Here is a 17,198-nt window from a genome sequence, read left to right on the forward strand (position 1 = left end):
ATGAACTGGGAGATTGGAATTGACATGTATACACTAATATGTATAAAATAGATAACTAATAAGAACCTGCTGTATAAAAAATAAATAAAATTAAATTTTAAAAAAACAAACTATTTCTCCTTCTCCCTAAGGTTTAGAACTTAGCCTAAGAGAACCCCAAAAGTGAAGACTAACTTTCTAATTTCCTTTATTCAGGGATGTGTTGAGAAAAAGAGGGCTGACCAAGTGTGTAAAATGCCCACCTCAGTGCAGTTCCTGGCAGAAAACAGATGCTCAATTAATGTTTCTTCATTTTCTCTCTTCTGTGTCCACGAGTTTTTCTTTTTTCTTTTTTTTTTCTTTTTATTTGAAGTATAGTTGATTTACAATATTGTGTTTCAGGTGTACTGCAAAGTGATTCAGTTATACAATACATATCTTTTTTTTTTCCAGTTCTTTTCCATTATAGGCTATTACAAGATACTGAATATAGTTCCCTGTGCTATACAGCAAATCCTTCTTGTTTATCTGTTTTACATATAGTGGTGTATACATCAGAGTTCTTCTTTAGTTTGGTCCTGTTGTTTTGCTTTTTTCAAAGGGGCAGAGATTATAATGTGTACCATCAACACAGAGGACTCCCAGGACATGGGTCTGACTCCCCAGAGGGGTTGGATCCTATAGACACATCTCTTCTTCCAAGACGAAAAGAAGGGAAGACTGAACCAAGACTGTTCAACCAGCAGACACCAACCAACATCAGTCATGTGAGTATAAACACCTAGGTAGGAGCTTGGTCCAGAACCCTACGTGGAAGGTGCTCCCATCAGGGCTGCCATGCACAGTTGTATAGATTGCTTATTATACAAGGGCACCTGCAAAGGGGGAAAGTGGGAACTGAAATCCACTCTGTGGTCCAGTCACCATGCCCTGCACCCCAGTATTGGGTTGCATTCTTCTGAAGCATGGGGTACCCATTTCTAATTTCTACTAAGGTACTAAAAGGAAACTCAGTTTTCCTATACTCACATCACTTCTGACACCACATGTGTGAAGGTTTTTCCCACATCAACCAATTCTCCAGCTCTCTAGACACCAACCGGGTGTCCCACAATTCAACTCTGACACTAGCTACCCAGAGTTAGCACAGACCCCACAGGTTAAGGGCTCAGTCCCACATGCCTGCTCCACTTAAGACACCAATCACAAGTCCCAGGTTGTCACCTGTACTTCTGACCAACAATCTATAAAATAAGGGGTTCCTAAGACCCATCCTCATGTTCAATAATTTGCTAGAACAGCTCACAAAACTCAGGAAACATTTACTTACTAGTTTAGATTTATTACGAAGGATATTTTAAAGGATACATATGAACAGCCAGATGAAGAGATACACAGGGCAAGGCTCAGAAGGGTCCCAAGCACAGGAGTTCCTGTCCCCATGGAGTCTGGGGGTGTGCCACCCTCCTACTACATAGATGTGTTCACCAACCCTGAAGCAATCTGTACTCCTTGGTTAGGGCTTTTATGGAGGCTTCATTACATAAGCATGATTGATTTAATCACTGGCAAATGGTGATTAATGAAACTTCTAGCCCTTCTCCCCTCCCCTGAGGTGGCCGGAAGGGCAGGGGGCTGAAAAGTCCAATCCTCTAATCCCGTGGTTGGTTCCCCCTCCTTAGGGGCGTTCCAAAATAACCCTGTTAACATAAGCTCAGGTGTGGTTGAAAGGGGCTTGTTAATGAATAACAAAAGACACTCCTTTCCTGTTTATGCTCCAGAAATTAGAGGCATACCTCTCATTTTATTATGTTTCACTTTATTGCACTTCATAGATAAATGTGTTTTTACAAATTGAAGGTCTGTGGCAACCTGCTTCAAGCAAGTCTATCAGCACCACTTTTCCAACAGCGTTGGCTCACTTTGTGCCTCTGTGTCACATTTTGGTAATTCTCACAACATTTCAAGTTTTTCATTATTATTATATTTGTTATGGTGATCTGTGATCAGTGATCTTTGATGTTACCATTTTAATTGTTTTGGAGCACCATGAACCATGCCCATATGAGATGGTGAACCTAATCAATAAATATGCGTTCTGACTGCTCCACAGATCAGCCATTCCCTCTCTTCCTTTCCTCAAGCCTCCCTATTCCCTGAGACACAACAATATTGAAATCAGGCCAGTTAGTAACCCTACAATGGCCTCTAAGTGTTCAAGTAAAAGGAAATGTTTCACGTCTCTCACTTTAAATCAAAAACTAGAAATGATTAAGCTTAGTGAGGAAGGCACGTGGAAAGCTGACAGAGGCCAAAAAGCTAGGCCTTTTGCACCAAACAGTTTTGTGAATGCAAAGGAAAGGTTTTTGAAGGAAATTAAAACTGCTACTCCAGTGAACATATGAATGGTAAGAAAACAAAACAGCCTTATTGCTGATATGGAGAAAGTTTGAGTAGTCTTGATGGAAGATCAAACCAGCCACAACATTCCCTTAAACCAAAACCTAATCCAGAGCAAGGCCCTAACTCTCTTCAATTCTATGAAGGCTGAGAGGTGAGGAAGCTGCAGATGAATTTGAAGCAAGCAAAGGTTAGTTCATGAGGTTTAAGGCATGAAGCCGTCTCCATAACAAAAGTGCAAGGTGAAGCAGCAGGTGCTGAGGCAGAAGCCTGCAGCAAGTTATCCAGGAGATCTAGCTAAGATAATTAACCAAGGTGGCCACACTAAACAACAGATTTTCAATGTAGATGAAATAGCCTTATGCTGAAAGAAGATGCCATCGAGGACTTTCAGAGCTAGAGAGAAGTCAATGCCTGGCTTCAAAGCTTCAAAGGACAGGCTCAATGTTAGGGGCTAATACAGCTGGTGACTTGAAGTTGGGGCCAATCCTCATTTACCATTCCAAAAATCTTAGGGCCCTTAAGAATTATGCTAAATCTATTCTGCCTGTGCTCTGTATATGGCACAACAAAGCCTGGATGACAGCATATCTGTTAACAACATGGTTTACTGAGTATTTTAAGCCCACTGTTGAGATCTACTGCTCAGAAAAGAAGATTCCTTTCAAAATATTACTGCTCATTGACAATGCACCTGGTCACCCAAGAGCTCTGATGGAGATGTACAAGATTAATGTTGTTTTCATGTCTGCTAACACAACATTCTGCAGCCCACATGTGAAGGAGTCATTTCAACTTTCAAGTGTTATTTTTTTAAGAAATACATCTCGTAAGACTCTAGCTGCCATACCTAGTGATTCCTCTGATGGATCTGGGCAAAATCGAGAACCATCTGGAAAGGACTCACCATTCTAGATGCCATTAAGAACACTTGTGGGGAATTCTCTGATGGTCCAGTGGTTAGGACTCAGCGCTTTCACTGCCGTGGTCTGGGTTCAATCCCTGGTTGGGGAACTAAGATCCTGCAAGCTGAGAGGCACAGCCAAAAAAAAAAAGTAACATTTGTGAGTCATGGAAAGATGTCGAAACATCAATATTAAAAGGAGCTTGGAAGAAGCCAATTGCAACCCTCATAGGTGACTTTAAGGGGTTCAAGACTTCAGTGGAGGAAGTAACTGCAGATGTGGTCAAAATAGCAAGACAACTAGAATTAGAAGTAAAGCCTGAAGAAGTGACTGAATTGCTGCAATCTCATGATAGAACTTGGATGGATGAGGAGTTGCTTCATATGGAGGAGTGAAAAAACTGGTTTGAGTTGAAATCTACTCCTGGTGAAGATGCTGTGAAGATTGTTGACATGACAAAGGATTTAGAATATTACATAAACTTAGCTGATAAAGCAGCAGCAGGGTTTGAGAGGATTGACTCCAATTTTGAAAGTTCTACTGTGGGTAAAATGCTATGAAACAGCATTGCATGCAACAGAGAAATCGTTCATGAAAGGAAATGTCAATCAATGCGGCAAACATCATTGTTGTCTTATTTTAAGAAATTTCTACAGCCACTGCAACCTTCAGCAACCAACATCGTGATCAGTCAGCGGCCATCAAGGCAAGACCCTCCACCGTAAAAAGATTACGACCCATTGAAGGCTCAGATGATTTTTTTAACAGTAAGGTATTTTTTAATTCAGGTATGTACATTGTTTTTTTAGACATAACACTATTGCACACTTAATAGACTACATAAGTAAACAAAATTTTCATAGGCCCTGGGAAACAAAAATATTCATGTGACATACTATATTCCAGTATTCACATTATTGGAGTTGTCTGCAACCAAACCCACAATATCTCTGAGGTATGCCTGTACAAGAATTTTAGGAGTTTTGTGTCAGAGGCTAGCAATGAAGACCAAATTTATATTTCTTATTATGTCACAACATCACAGGTACTGAGTGGGTAGTCGTGGCCATCCTCTCTTAGGAAGAAACTCTATATTGTTCCAGCCCATGGGGAAAGGTGAAGACTGACATAGCTGTGGTCATATGCTTGAAGTTTCCCAAAAGTTAGGAAATGATGCAGCAGTGAATAGAGCTGGCTTTGATTTGATTTAAACTAGTTAACCATTAATTGTGGCAACAGCAATCTATCATAGGTGAAAACTGCTTCACTTTGATCCAGCTCTGTAGATGATGGTTTAGCATCAAAAAAGGGAGCAGGGAATTCTCTGGTGGTCCAGTGGTTAAGACTCGGGCTTTCACTGCCGTGGACCCAGGTTCAATCCCTGGTCAGCGAACTAAGATCCCACAAGCTGTGCGGTGCAGCCAAAAAAGAAAAAAGGGGGCAGATCATAAAGTATATTCTATTTCTCTTTCTTTTTATGAAATTATAACTGAAATTATATCAAAGGCTGAACCTTAGGATCTCCCTACAAGCTCCACATTCTCTAAATATCACTCTTGGGACTTCCCTGGTGGCACAGTGGTTAAGAATCCGCCTGCCAATGCAGGGGACACGGGTTTGGGCCCTGGTCCTGGAAGATCCCACATGCCGTGGAGCAACTAAGCCCGTGTGCCACAACTACTGAGCCTGTACTCTAGGGCCCTCCGCCTGCCAATGCAGGGGACACGGGTTTGGGCCCTGGTCCTGGAAGATCCCACATGCCGTGGAGCAACTAAGCCCGTGTGCCACAACTACTGAGCCTGTACTCTAGAGCCCATGTGCCACAACAACTGAGCCCGTGGGCCTAGAGCCCGTGCTCCGCAACAAGAGAAACCACCACAATGAGAAGCCCACTCCCACTCGCCGCAACTAGAGAAAGCCCGCATGCAGCAAAGAAGACCCAACACAGACAAAAATAAATACATAATAAATAAATAAATAAATAAATAAATAAAATTAAAAATAAATAAATTAATATCACTCTTCTGCTTCATATGGATCCCACGTGAATTCCATTCTAAGCCATTCTGTCTTGTTCAACATAATCTCCCTTTTCTTTTGTTTTTTGTTTCTGTTTGTTTGTTTTATAAATTTATTTATTTATTTTTGGCTGCATTGGGTCCTCATTGCTGTGCGCGGGCTTTCTCTAGTCGTGGCAAGCGGGGGCTACTCTTTGTTGCAGTACGTGGGCTTCTCATTGCTGTGCCTTCTCTTGTTGTGGAGCACGGGCTCTAGGCGCACGGGCTTCAGTAGTTGTGGCACGTGGGCTCAGTAGTTGTGGCTTGCGGGCTCTAGAGCGCAGGTTCAGTAGTTGTGGCGCACGGGCTTAGTTGCTCCGCGGCATGTGGGACCTTCCCAGACCGGGGATCGAACCCATGTCCCCTGCATTGGCAGGCGGATTCTTAACCACTGTGCCACCAGGGAAGTCCTGTTTGTTTGTTTTTTGGCCATGCCACAGGGCTTGAGGGATCTTAGTTCCCTGACAAGGGATTGAACCCAGGCCCCGGCAGTGAAGACACCAAGCCCTAACCACTAGACTGCCAGGGAATTCCCAACATAATCTCCCTTTGATGGTTTTTTTTTTCCTTGCTTTCTACATATATCATGTTCCCTTTCCTTAATTTTTCACCTTTAGGAGATGGAGTTGATTGACAAAGCCAAGAGAAGAAGAACCAAGACAGGTAAGTCCAAGGCACCCGAGAGAGAGAGAAGGAAAGCTCCCTGGGGAAGCAGAGGCTGCTGTTGGTAAGGGACCATCCAGGAGAACACACCTAATGGTAGCCAGGAGGTGCCATGGAGAATCAGCATGGATCCTATGGGACAAACTATCTGTGTTGAGTCTCCTTGACTACCACAGCTAAGATGGTGTTGCAGCCTTACTTCATGTCAATATCTTGGGAGATAAGGATAGAGGAAACCAGGGGACCCTAGAGACCTGTAATCACCAAGAGAGAAAATTAGAATAATAACACTAACACCGATTAAATGAATACCCACTGAATTAGGAGCTCTGCATTTATGACATCATGAAATCCCCACCACAGCTCCATAAAGTAAGCACTATTATTATATCATGTGGAGAAGTTGGGTGACTTGCATAACATCAAACAGATCAAGCGGTAAAGTGGTGGACCCAGGGTCTGGACCTGTCATTTGATTCCAAACTCATAACTCTCAAACACTGCCTCTGTGAATAATAAATATGTCATAATCTAAGAATTGGTCCATGAGAGCATTTGGGAAGGGGAAGGTTGCAACATGCTCTGAATGGTTACTCCAGCTGTCATTTTTCTTCTTGGTTCCTTGGGTTGCACCTCACAAGGAATTCAGGTTCCTATGCTTCTGGGGACTTTCTTTTCTTTTTTTCTTTTTAGTTAATTTTTATTGGAGTAGAGTTGATTTACAATGTTGTGTTCTGAGCAACTTCTTTAACCTAAAACCTACACTCATTCTTTCCCGGCCATATGAAGACCTTCAAAACAAATCAAAGGCTGTCAAAAAGGATGACATTGGATAGTTTCCTGGGTCAGATCTTTTCTTTTTTTTTAAATCGAAGTGTAGTTGATTTACAATGCTGTGCCAATCTCTGCTGTATAGCAAAGTGACTCAGTTCTACACATACATTTTTTTTTTATATTCTTTTCCATTATGGTTTATCCCAGGATGTTGAATATAGTTCCCTATGCTCTACAGTAGGACCTTGTTGTTCCTCCAGATCTATTTTTGAGGTTTGCTTTTTAAAGTCTTGCTGAATTTACATCGTTGTAGCCCGTAACTTGGGTAGCATTGGCAGGACTGGGAAAGGAAATACTTGTGGCCCCAGAGGAGAATTGAGGAAGAGGCCTTAGAGTATGGAAGGTTTAAACTTTACCAGGTTACAAAGCTGCAACCTCAAGCTAGACTCCTGAGGCATGACTTTCCGGCTGTACCTATAGGTCTTCCCTCCAGAGAGTCTTACCCCCACCATAGGTCAGGGTGTATCAGAAGTTCTTTAGTAGCAAGACTGCTGAATTACAGTTGATCCAAGTAGGATAAGGCAGTTTCTCAAAGGGTAGTCTATGGACTACCCTTCTCAAAATGCTTGGAGTGGTTGTTAAAATGCAGGTTCTTACAGAATCAGACTCTAGGGCTGTGGCTCAGTTCCATTGCACACGGAAGTTTTTAAGTTACTGAAAAGGATGCAGAGATCACGTTTATTAGCAATGTCTCTATCCCCCATTGTTCTCTCCCAGGAAAGTCAAAGGAATCAAAGGCTGAAAAGAAATCAGTGCTAATTCCCAAAGACAAAAAACCTGGAGTCGAAAGGAAAAAGACACAGAAGGAAAGGAATCTGGAAATAATAGCAGAGCTGAGTGGGCCTGATGTCATTAACTCTAAGAAAACTAAAGACACCTCAGATGGAGGTTTCTTTCCTTCAGGCTCTGTTGTAGAGGACCCTTGGCTTTCTTCCAAATTTGATGCCCCTGAGAGCCAAGTTTCCATAGATGGAAGGTCATCGCCCACCCAGACTGCAACTGTCCCTGGAAACATGGAATCTGAAGAAGAGGGAAGCCATAAGGACCCTTCCAAGGTAGGGTCCAATATTCTCACCTTGGCCAGAGGGATTTCAGTCCTCACTGGTGCAACTGTAGAGGTGGGAAAAACTGCCCTGAATTACACTGCAGTTACTGAAACAGCTCCACTACATAGTGGCTTTATTTGTTCTACTTTGGTACCTTCTGACCCTTTAAGAAGCCAGATCTGATCAAAGACACAGGGTGGCAAAGCCCCTCTGAAATGATGTATTCTGTGAGGTTCTCAAACTACTAGGGCAGGTACCCACCCTTAAAGAGCAGAAAGTTGGCACAGCACCCGTTTGTGAGAGGTACAGGCCTCACAGTTACAAGGAAAGGTGAATTCAGGCCTCAGAGCCAAGCATGTATTCTTGACTTGGCCTGGAGTTCATGTATTGCTTGCCTCTCAAAAGCTGCAGAAATTCCTCCATTCCTAATCTGCTTTTCTGCGGCACACATCTGGGCCATGGGTAACTTATACACACACATCTATCTCCCTTTTCTTTAAACACTGCAAACATACCCACAGCTAAACCACTATGGTTAAACTCGCATAAGTTACATGCAAATATGGTACAACTCTGCTGAATTTCATTTAATCTTTACAGCCACACTTGTGACCCAGGTATGATTCGTCCCATGTTACAGACCTAGAAGCTGAGGCTTAAAAGAGTTAGATGTTTGTTGCCAGAAGTTACAAAACCATCAAGTGGTAGAGCCAAGACTTAGATCTTTCGACTCCAAAATCAGAGCTCTTGTCACTATTTTAAATTATTATGTATTTATTTATTTTACAGCCTGTGGTCTTCCAAAAAGGATTTCAGTAAGATTTTTCCTTTCTAGTTCTCAATCTTCCCAGCTGCCTAGACTATAGGATTCTGCTTTATACAGCAGATGAAAATTTTAAGCTGTGGGCAGAACTTTTCTGAGCCTGCTATAGACTCAGAATTTCTAGATTTATTGTCAATCCACAGTACCATGCTGCCTCAGCAAAGGCTAAAAAGCAAGGAAGTATCCACCCCAAGTTGGATACACAGAGTGCCCATGGAAGAGTTGCCATTCAAGGTTCCCCTCATGAAGATATTTCTGACTGAGGAGGAGGCATCAGGAAGAAAAAGAAAGCTAAGACACTCTTCACAGAAACTAAGAGAACGTTTCATTGAAAAAGTGGATTTGCGTAGGATTAAATATGAGTCTGACACATCTACACCTAAGTCTGCCCCTAAAACAGCCTTTATCTAGAACCTGTGGTTCTGAGCCATGGCTTCACGTTAGAATCACCAGAATATGCTTTTTTAAACCACCAATAAAAAAGTATATTAAAAAAAAAAAAAAAAAAGGGAGTTCCCTGACGGTCCAGTGGTTAGGACTCCGAGCTTCTTCTGCCGGGCTGGGTTCGATCCCTAGTGGGTGAACTAAGATCCCACAAGCCCTGTGGCGTGGCCAAAACAATTAAATTAAATTTTTGAAAACCCACCAAGGCCTCCCACCTAGGTATTCTCATTTAATTTGTCTGAGTGGGGCTTTTGGCCTCAAGTACTTTTTAAAAGCTCCTTGGGTGATTATAACGTACATCTAGACAAACGATGTACCAGACATTATGTTGTCTCTTTCACTATTTCAGTTAATTCTGGTAACAGCCAGCTAAAAGGAAGACAATATCTGAGAAACTAAGTTGCTATCCCCAAATTCTGAAGCAAGTAAGAGAGAGACTTAGATCCAGGTCGATCAGATCCCAGAGCCCAGGCCAGTGGTGGCAGAGTTTATACGGCTGTGGTCAGTGTGGAAACCACCTAATCTCTAATTAGAGGCAACATCCCTCTAATGCGTGGGGAGGGCAGCTCGCTGCCGAGACAAGGTCCCCGTGATTACCGTACGTCCCTTGCACTAAGAACACTCTGGTTCCTTAGGCCCTCCTGGCTAAGAGGGAGCCAGAGAAAGCTTCCTGGGCCAGGCTGCAAGCAGAGAGGGCCGAGATGAGACTGCTGGAGGTGGAGAGGAAGAGAAGGCAGCAGAGGCGGCTTCAACAGGAGCAGCTGGAGAGGGCAGAGAAGATGAAGGAGGAGCTGGAGCTGGAGCCGCAGAGCCATGCGCAGGAGATCTGGTGGGTAGGGTGGCCACGGCGGCCACGGCAGCCACGGCCACAATAGGAAGCAGAAGATAAGGCAAGGGTTGACTTCCACCAGGGGTAAAGCTGGTTCTGAGGCTCATGCCCTGAAGTAAAACAGCACGTCTCGTTTTTCACTATCCTGGTTATCCCAGGGACAATCTGGACCAAAGATAAGATGTGGTGTCTTAAACCATTAGGGTTACTCCAGATAGATGTTCACGGGATCTTCCTGGGAGGGCTTTGAGATCCGGTCCAGCAAACATTTTTTGCACCTCTTGCCACACGTGTCTGCATTGTGTTAGGCTCTTCCATAGGCCTCTGGGCTCGTTTAATCTTCACAACAACGCTGTGAGACAGGAATTTCAAAATCCATTTGATAAGAATGGAAAATGAGGCTCTGGGAACTTAGGCCCCCGCGCCAGAGCACAGAGCTGTGTTGAAACTCCCAGGCTTCTAGTTCCAGGCCTGTTGTGTTCTTGCTTCTGCTTTCCAGTTAGGCTTCCCTTAGAAAATGAGTCTCCTCTGAATGGGACGCTCCGTGTGGCCTGCAGCCTGCAAAGCCTCCATCAGAGGCACGGCTTGTCCCACAAGGACAGTGTTTTCTGCCATTTCCCTGACCAATTTGTGGGTTTTCTCAGCTCGAGGAAACAGAAACTCGAGGAAGAACAGCAGGGGCAGGAGAAGGAGGTGAAAGAGCAGTGGCTCCAGTTGCAAATGGTCCAGGAGAGAGGTCGGCAGCAACAGGAGGCACTCCGGAGGAAGCCGCAGGGACTGCAGAGAAAGGAGCAGCAAGAGGAAGCCCAGAAGGCTGGTGAGGGGGACTCGGCTCTCTGCAACGCCCATCTATCTGGGGCAGAAGTATATTTATCCCACTGTGGGTGTTCATTTGACTTTCCCCAGAGTTATTCCTATCCTAGGTCTCAGTGTGAAGCACTCTAAACGGATAAGCTGATTTTTTTCAAAGTGATTTAATATGTGTGACTCTAGGGAGTTATTAGATCAAAATAAGAAAGACTTGTTTGTGGAAATGACTTTTGGGTCCCACTCCCAATTCAGTAATCTCCTGAAGTGGGACCCTGCCCCTCTCATTGCCCTTCCAGCATTGCTCAGAAGCTGCCTAATTTGGAGACATAGCCCTGTTCCTTGCTTCCTTCCCTAGAAGATGGAAACAGCCAAACATCTGGATAGCTTCAGGGCAGCCTTTCAGGTGATGTGTGGAATCTCTACAGCCTCACGTTTGAGGAATAGGAAAGCACTTTAGCAGATGACACTCTGTAGACTGGTCAGTCCAGCTGAGTAAGCACCAAGTTTCTCCAGACCCTGCTGTGACACCTGTCCCCAACCCATCTGCATACCACCCATGAATGTACCAGGCTCTGGAAACTTCTTCCCCAAGGTTTTGTATTCATTGCACACAGTGCACTGCACATAGAGGTGCTTGATAAAAGACTCTTAAGTTAGTAAGTTCACCCAAGGTATCCGGCAACCTGCTGTCAGGATCTGGCAACCTGCTGTCAGGTAAGCTACAGAATATCTCATTGGGAGTCCCTGGGAATCACAGACTTGAGAGTCAGATCAGAGAGTTGTTTTCCCCAATAATGAGACCCCTGCTGAGCCTACCTGCCTTTCTATTCTGCAGAGGCAGAGAAGCAAAGGCAGAAGGAATTGGAAATGCAGTTAGCAGAAGAACAAAAGCGCCTGATGGAAATGGCTGAAGAAGAACGGCTGGAGTATCAGCAGTGGAAACAGGAAGCAGAAGAGAAGGCTCGGCTGGAAGCAGAGGACAGACGGCGAAAGGAAGAGGAAGCAGCAAGGCTGGCTCTGGAGGAAGCCATGAAACAAGTCCAGGAACAAGCCAGGTATTTGCTATTTGGGCAATAGTTGCAGTAGTGGGATTGTTCAAAGGCTTGACTGCCTGCTACTAGTACTAGCTTTGCACTGCCTTTGGGCACATGAAGTTTTCCCACTTCCCACAGCATGGTTTGGAAGAACTAAAAAATAGATTCTCCTGCTGCAAAGGTCACAGAATTTCTTGATGGCTTAAAGAACTCGTATTGAAGCTAGAAGGGAGTTTACAGATCATCTATCTCAGCCCTCTGGTTCACAGATGAGAAAACCAAGTCCCAGAGAGAAGGATATTGATTAGGGCTAACAGTGACTTAGGGGCAGTACCAGGACCAGATCTAAGACTCCCTGGTTCTGAACCAGTACCTTTCTCAGTAAGTATTTATTGGGTACCTATTATGTGCCAAACACTATTCTGGACACTGGGAATGCAGGAGTAAACAAGACAGATGTCTCTTCTCCCACGGCATTTACATTCTAGGGGTGGGGGTGGGGAGACAGACTCTAAACAAAGATTTTTTAAGCTGGCAATAAATGCTATTCAGAAATTCTTTAAAGATGTGATGGGATTGCAGGAGGTTTAGTTCAGACAGATCGGCCAGGGTAACACCTTAGAAGAGGTGATACATAAGGTGAAACCTGAATGACAACGAGTTAGCCACATAAACATCTGGAAGAAAAATATTCCAGTAGGTAAACAGCAAGTGCAAAAGTTCAAAGAAAGGAATGAGGCTGGCATGGTGGAAGAATAAAAGAAAGCATGGCTGGAATGAAGTGAACAAGGCACAAAGAATACTTCCAGATGAGGTCAGAGAGGTAGGCCTTGTTAGGAGAAATAGCCCAGAATCAGCCATCAGGGGCCAACAGCATTTCCCCCTTTGTTCTCTTGCAATAGTTATGATCACTGCATCTTTCTGCTAATAGAACCCCTTGAGTAAAGTGGTTTCAATTGACTCTTTAAAAACCAGGTCCTCCGTAGTGGCTATATCATAAATTTCCCCTCTTAGGGAAGGCAACAGTCATCCCCCTTTAGAACCATTAAAAGTGAAGGGTAGGGCTTCCCTGGTGGCGCAGTGGTTGCGCGTCCGCCTGCCGATGCAGGGGAACCGGGTTTGCGCCCCGGTCTGGGAGGATCCCACATGCCGCGGAGCGGCTGGGCCCGTGAGCCATGGCCGCTGGGCCTGCGCGTCCGGAGCCTGTGCTCCGCAACGGGAGAGGCCGCAGCAGAGGGAGGCCCGCATACCACAAAAAAAAAAAAAAAGTGAAGGGTAAAGAAGCCCAACACAGAAAACCACAATTCCAATCTTAACTGTAAACAATTTACCCCTTGAAAGTTATTTTCTACAACTTAAGCTTAATCTAAGCTAATAAATACTCTTTAGGGGACCAGAAAAAGGAAGCCAGAACAACTCTATTTCAAGGTTTTCCACCTAACCTTGAGTTGTTCCTCGCCTGAAGCATTCCTCAGCTGTTACGCGAATTACAAAAGATCATTAGGGAAGTCTTGTTTCAATTTCAAAATTATGTGTTCCATGTATCATAGCAGTAGGGTTGGGTTCATAACTATTGAAACCAAAAGCAAGCTACCGGAGTTGCAGTTTTCCACAAAAAGAAAACTGGCAAGTAGTATGAGGGGAAGTTGAGCAATTTTGCAACACTAATCCAAGTAGCTGAAAGCAAAAAACCAAGTAATTAAAGGGGTATGTGAGGGGTGTGAAAGAGCCTCATTCCAGCAAGGGTTAGGAGAACTTGATGCCAACTAGCTTGATTTCGTCTTCACTTGTGTGACAATGGCCCAGGTACACTTAACTTCTCTGGCCTGTTTCTTCATCTCCAAAACAAGGGAGTCCCTTCCAGCAATACAAATTTAAGAACTGTTACACCTTTCCTTTCACTTTCCTAGTAGGAGGATCATGATACTCTAAACCTCATATGTAAACTCACTAAATGAACAGAGTATGATCTTCCACTAAAATGCAAGATCAGTAGCCCCAAGTCTAACTGATGATGACTGAAATCCAAAATTCTTCCACGAGCTTATAAGGACAATTTCTAGGATGCTTAATCAGTATTGTGATTGCGGGTGGGGTTGTTTCCTCAGGCAAAAAGCTGCTTTGAAGAAACATCTTCATTTCCACCAAGAACTCCGTAAGGAAGCCAATGGCCTACAGTGGACACAGAACATTTCCAGACCATGGGTCTACTCTTACTTCCAGTTCCTACAAATACCAAGACCTTAAGACTAGAAGAAAACTAAAAAGTTAGGCGGTGGTGACAGAAAACGAGTTAACTTCCTTCTGTAATGAAGTTCCATCCTGAGCGTTAGCTCCGTTTCATCTGGTTCACCTCACCTAACCCCACACTTCGCTTCACTCTAGGCCCTCCCTTCCCCACCACCCAAACCTTACTCAACCCAAACTTGTCACACACCTAAATCCTTTATGTTCTCTGGAACCACGTAAATCCAGAAGCTTTGGTGCCTAAAATTAGCCAATAATTTCATAATTTGTTTGAATTTCAGTAAATTTCAGCTTAATTTCAGTAAGACATTAACATAATCTTAGGGTAGCTGAAGTATTTCATTTCAGTGTCTCTGAAAGAGCTGTAGGTAAATGGAAATTCTATAATGCAATAATTCTGAATTAGCAAAAAGGAGCTAATTCATGTATTTACATATTAAGAATTTTATAATTTATGAAGCAAAACCACATCCATTTCCTCCTAAGAATCTAAAGTTTAATTTCTATTTAAAACAAGGTAATCACTTGATAAATGTTCATTTGAGCAAAATGAGCTGTTCTGTGAGGGCATTCTCACACCCTCAAAGTACAGATTAAGAGCTGCACTATCCAAATAAGTAGCCACAGGTAGCTATTTAAATGTAAGTTAAAACATTCAGTTCTCCAGTCACACTAGCCACATTTCAGGTGCTCAGTAACAAGATATGGCTACTGGCTACTGTAATAGACAACATTGGACAACATTGTATTCTAGAGCCCGGAAAATTAACCGATCTTGAGGTTTTGATCTGTCTTTAACATCTCCTTAATATCAGTAAGTATCTGATAAGCATCTATCATAGATTGATCAATAAAGGGAGTGAAGGACCTTTAGCAAATAAGATATGTAAAAAGATGTTAAAGCAAGCAGTATCTGAACCTGAATTTTCCCACGAATTTCCTTTGGCCCTATTCTACACTTCACTGTCTACAGCTAAAAAAACTTAGTATTTGCAGATGATTCTCTCAAATCTCCCACTAATGCTTGTAAGGTGCTTTCTACAGGAACTGCGCTTCCACAATCCAGAAGTCAAGCTTAATTTTGAGTCTGTATTGTTATTGGACTTGCTTAGATTTTGATGCTTATTTTCAAACACTAGCTTTATATAAAATAGAAATAAAATGGCCAAAACAGTGGCTATCACAGTGACTTAAAAACTTTTTCTCAAACTTGTCGATACTACTTGCACATTCATTCATTCATTCATTCAATTCATTCAATAATACTTAGGTGAGAAAGGAGCTTCTCAAATAATTCAACCGAGAAGAGAGAACACTCAAGAAAACATCCTTGCGGGGGAAATTACCATTACTGATTTTATTTTCTCCCTTCTTTTACAAATTTAGGATGTTGCAGTCAAGCACCAGGTAGAGAGGCTACACTAAATGTTATTCGAGGTCCCTTCCAAATCTGATATTCTATTAAACTGTTGCTGTGAAAAGCCTATTTTATCAGCACTACTAACCAGATAAGCACATTTTTCAGTTAACCATAGCAGACTGCAAAGCATTTAGAAGAATCCAATAAACTAAAATCAAGAAAATTATATTATAGTTAAGCTCCACCACCTAAATGCTGAGAGCCCTCAGAAAGAGATGCAAACAAAGCTAAGATACCAAACTACATATTCACTCATTCTGGATAGCTCAAATAGCCTATGAGGTTTGCTACTCAGGCCTGACAGAAATATGCAACTCAATGAGGACTTTCTAGAAATGGGTCTGACTCCTAGTTACTATTTAATATAATGATAAATGCCAGGTAATGGTCTAAAAGCTCTAATTTACCTAGACTATACATGTAAAATAATTTTTCAGTTAGGGTCAAATATAAGAATTTATAAGGTGAGCCAATTATTTTTCAATAGGGGACTTGAGAAGGGATTCAAACTGTAACAGTTTATAAAATGCATTAGAGATAGGTCTTATTCGCTCTTCTAATGTAGTTAGATGACATTCTATTTGGAATAATATGAAATAGGATTATGTATATGCACAGATATACTGAATTATGTGATTCATTAAGGATTTAAAAGAAAGGGCTTCCCTGGTGGCGCAGTGGTTGCGCGTCCGCCTGCCGATGCAGGGGAACCGGGTTCGCGCCCCGGTATGGGAGGATCCCACATGCCGCGGAGCGGCTGGGCCCGTGAGCCATGGCCGCTGAGCCTGCGCGTCCGGAGCCTGTGCTCCGCAATGGGAGAGGCCACAACAGAGGAAGGCCTGCATACCACAAAAAATAAATAAATAAATAAATAAATAAAAGAAAAAGTTAAGCCCTCTAATTAAGGAACTAATTTGGTATTTTAATTTTATACAGTTTAAAGAGAGGATATAAAGAAATAAAAGAAAATATAAACAAAATATACCAAACCTTAACTAAGCAGAGAACATTTTGTAAATTGTTAAGAGAAAAACTGAAATTATCAATATCAATTAAGAATTTCTGGCGTGCCCATTTATTCAACATATTGGGTAATTGTATCATATATATGCACCATACAGGAATATCAAGTTTTTTAAAAAAACAACACTGGGTATTTAAAAAGGTATTGTGACCTTAATTAAATCCTTAATTCAGAAGGCACTTCAGTAACTTTCAGGGCTTCAAAGTCATGATCGTCATCACTGCACAGTACTAAAGAAAACGTGTACCATGTACAAACAATAATTTCCAGTATTATGCAAGAAAACCTTATGTTTTAAGCATTTTCTTTTTTCTTTCTGTACAATTAAAAATAAAATGAACATTGGTACGGTTTTTACAAATATTTTGTTTATTTTAATGAAGCTGGTACAGACAATGTCCATTTAAAACCCATATCCCAGGCCAAAAAGTACAAATAAAGTCAAAAAGAGCAGCGTTCTGCTGTATACACTTCTGCATGAATAACTTTAACTGCTAATGAAAATTAGAAGTTTTCTGGGATCTTCTGACAAGATTTTTCTTTCATCTTAAAATGCTTTCTCTTCAGTGAAGCCATCTTTGGAGTTAGTCATTATTTTCACCACCTCTGTCACCTTGACTCCAACCTGATATTCCTCTTCTTTTGGTCCAGACCCTCAGATTTTAAAAGTAGCTTCAAGTTAA

The 17,198-nt window shown here is 42.4% G+C and overlaps 1 protein-coding gene across 1 annotated transcript in view; it reads left to right on the forward strand.

The window, feature by feature from the left end:
- Window positions 1-15,243, forward strand: part of KIAA2012 (KIAA2012 ortholog) — a 126,456-nt gene extending 111,213 nt beyond the window's left edge. The window contains 8 exon segments of the mRNA XM_024124719.2: window positions 581-746; window positions 5,959-6,023; window positions 6,025-6,068; window positions 7,556-7,893; window positions 9,787-9,980; window positions 10,625-10,797; window positions 11,626-11,845; window positions 13,933-15,243. Of these exon segments, the coding sequence (XP_023980487.1) occupies window positions 581-746; window positions 5,959-6,023; window positions 6,025-6,068; window positions 7,556-7,893; window positions 9,787-9,980; window positions 10,625-10,797; window positions 11,626-11,845; window positions 13,933-14,071 (1,339 nt within the window). The 3' untranslated portion in view covers window positions 14,072-15,243.
- Window positions 15,244-17,198: the final 1,955 nt, after the last annotated feature.

Source organism: Physeter macrocephalus, chromosome 2, assembly GCF_002837175.3.
Source record: "Physeter macrocephalus isolate SW-GA chromosome 2, ASM283717v5, whole genome shotgun sequence".
Taxonomy (NCBI): Eukaryota; Metazoa; Chordata; class Mammalia; order Artiodactyla; family Physeteridae; genus Physeter; species Physeter macrocephalus.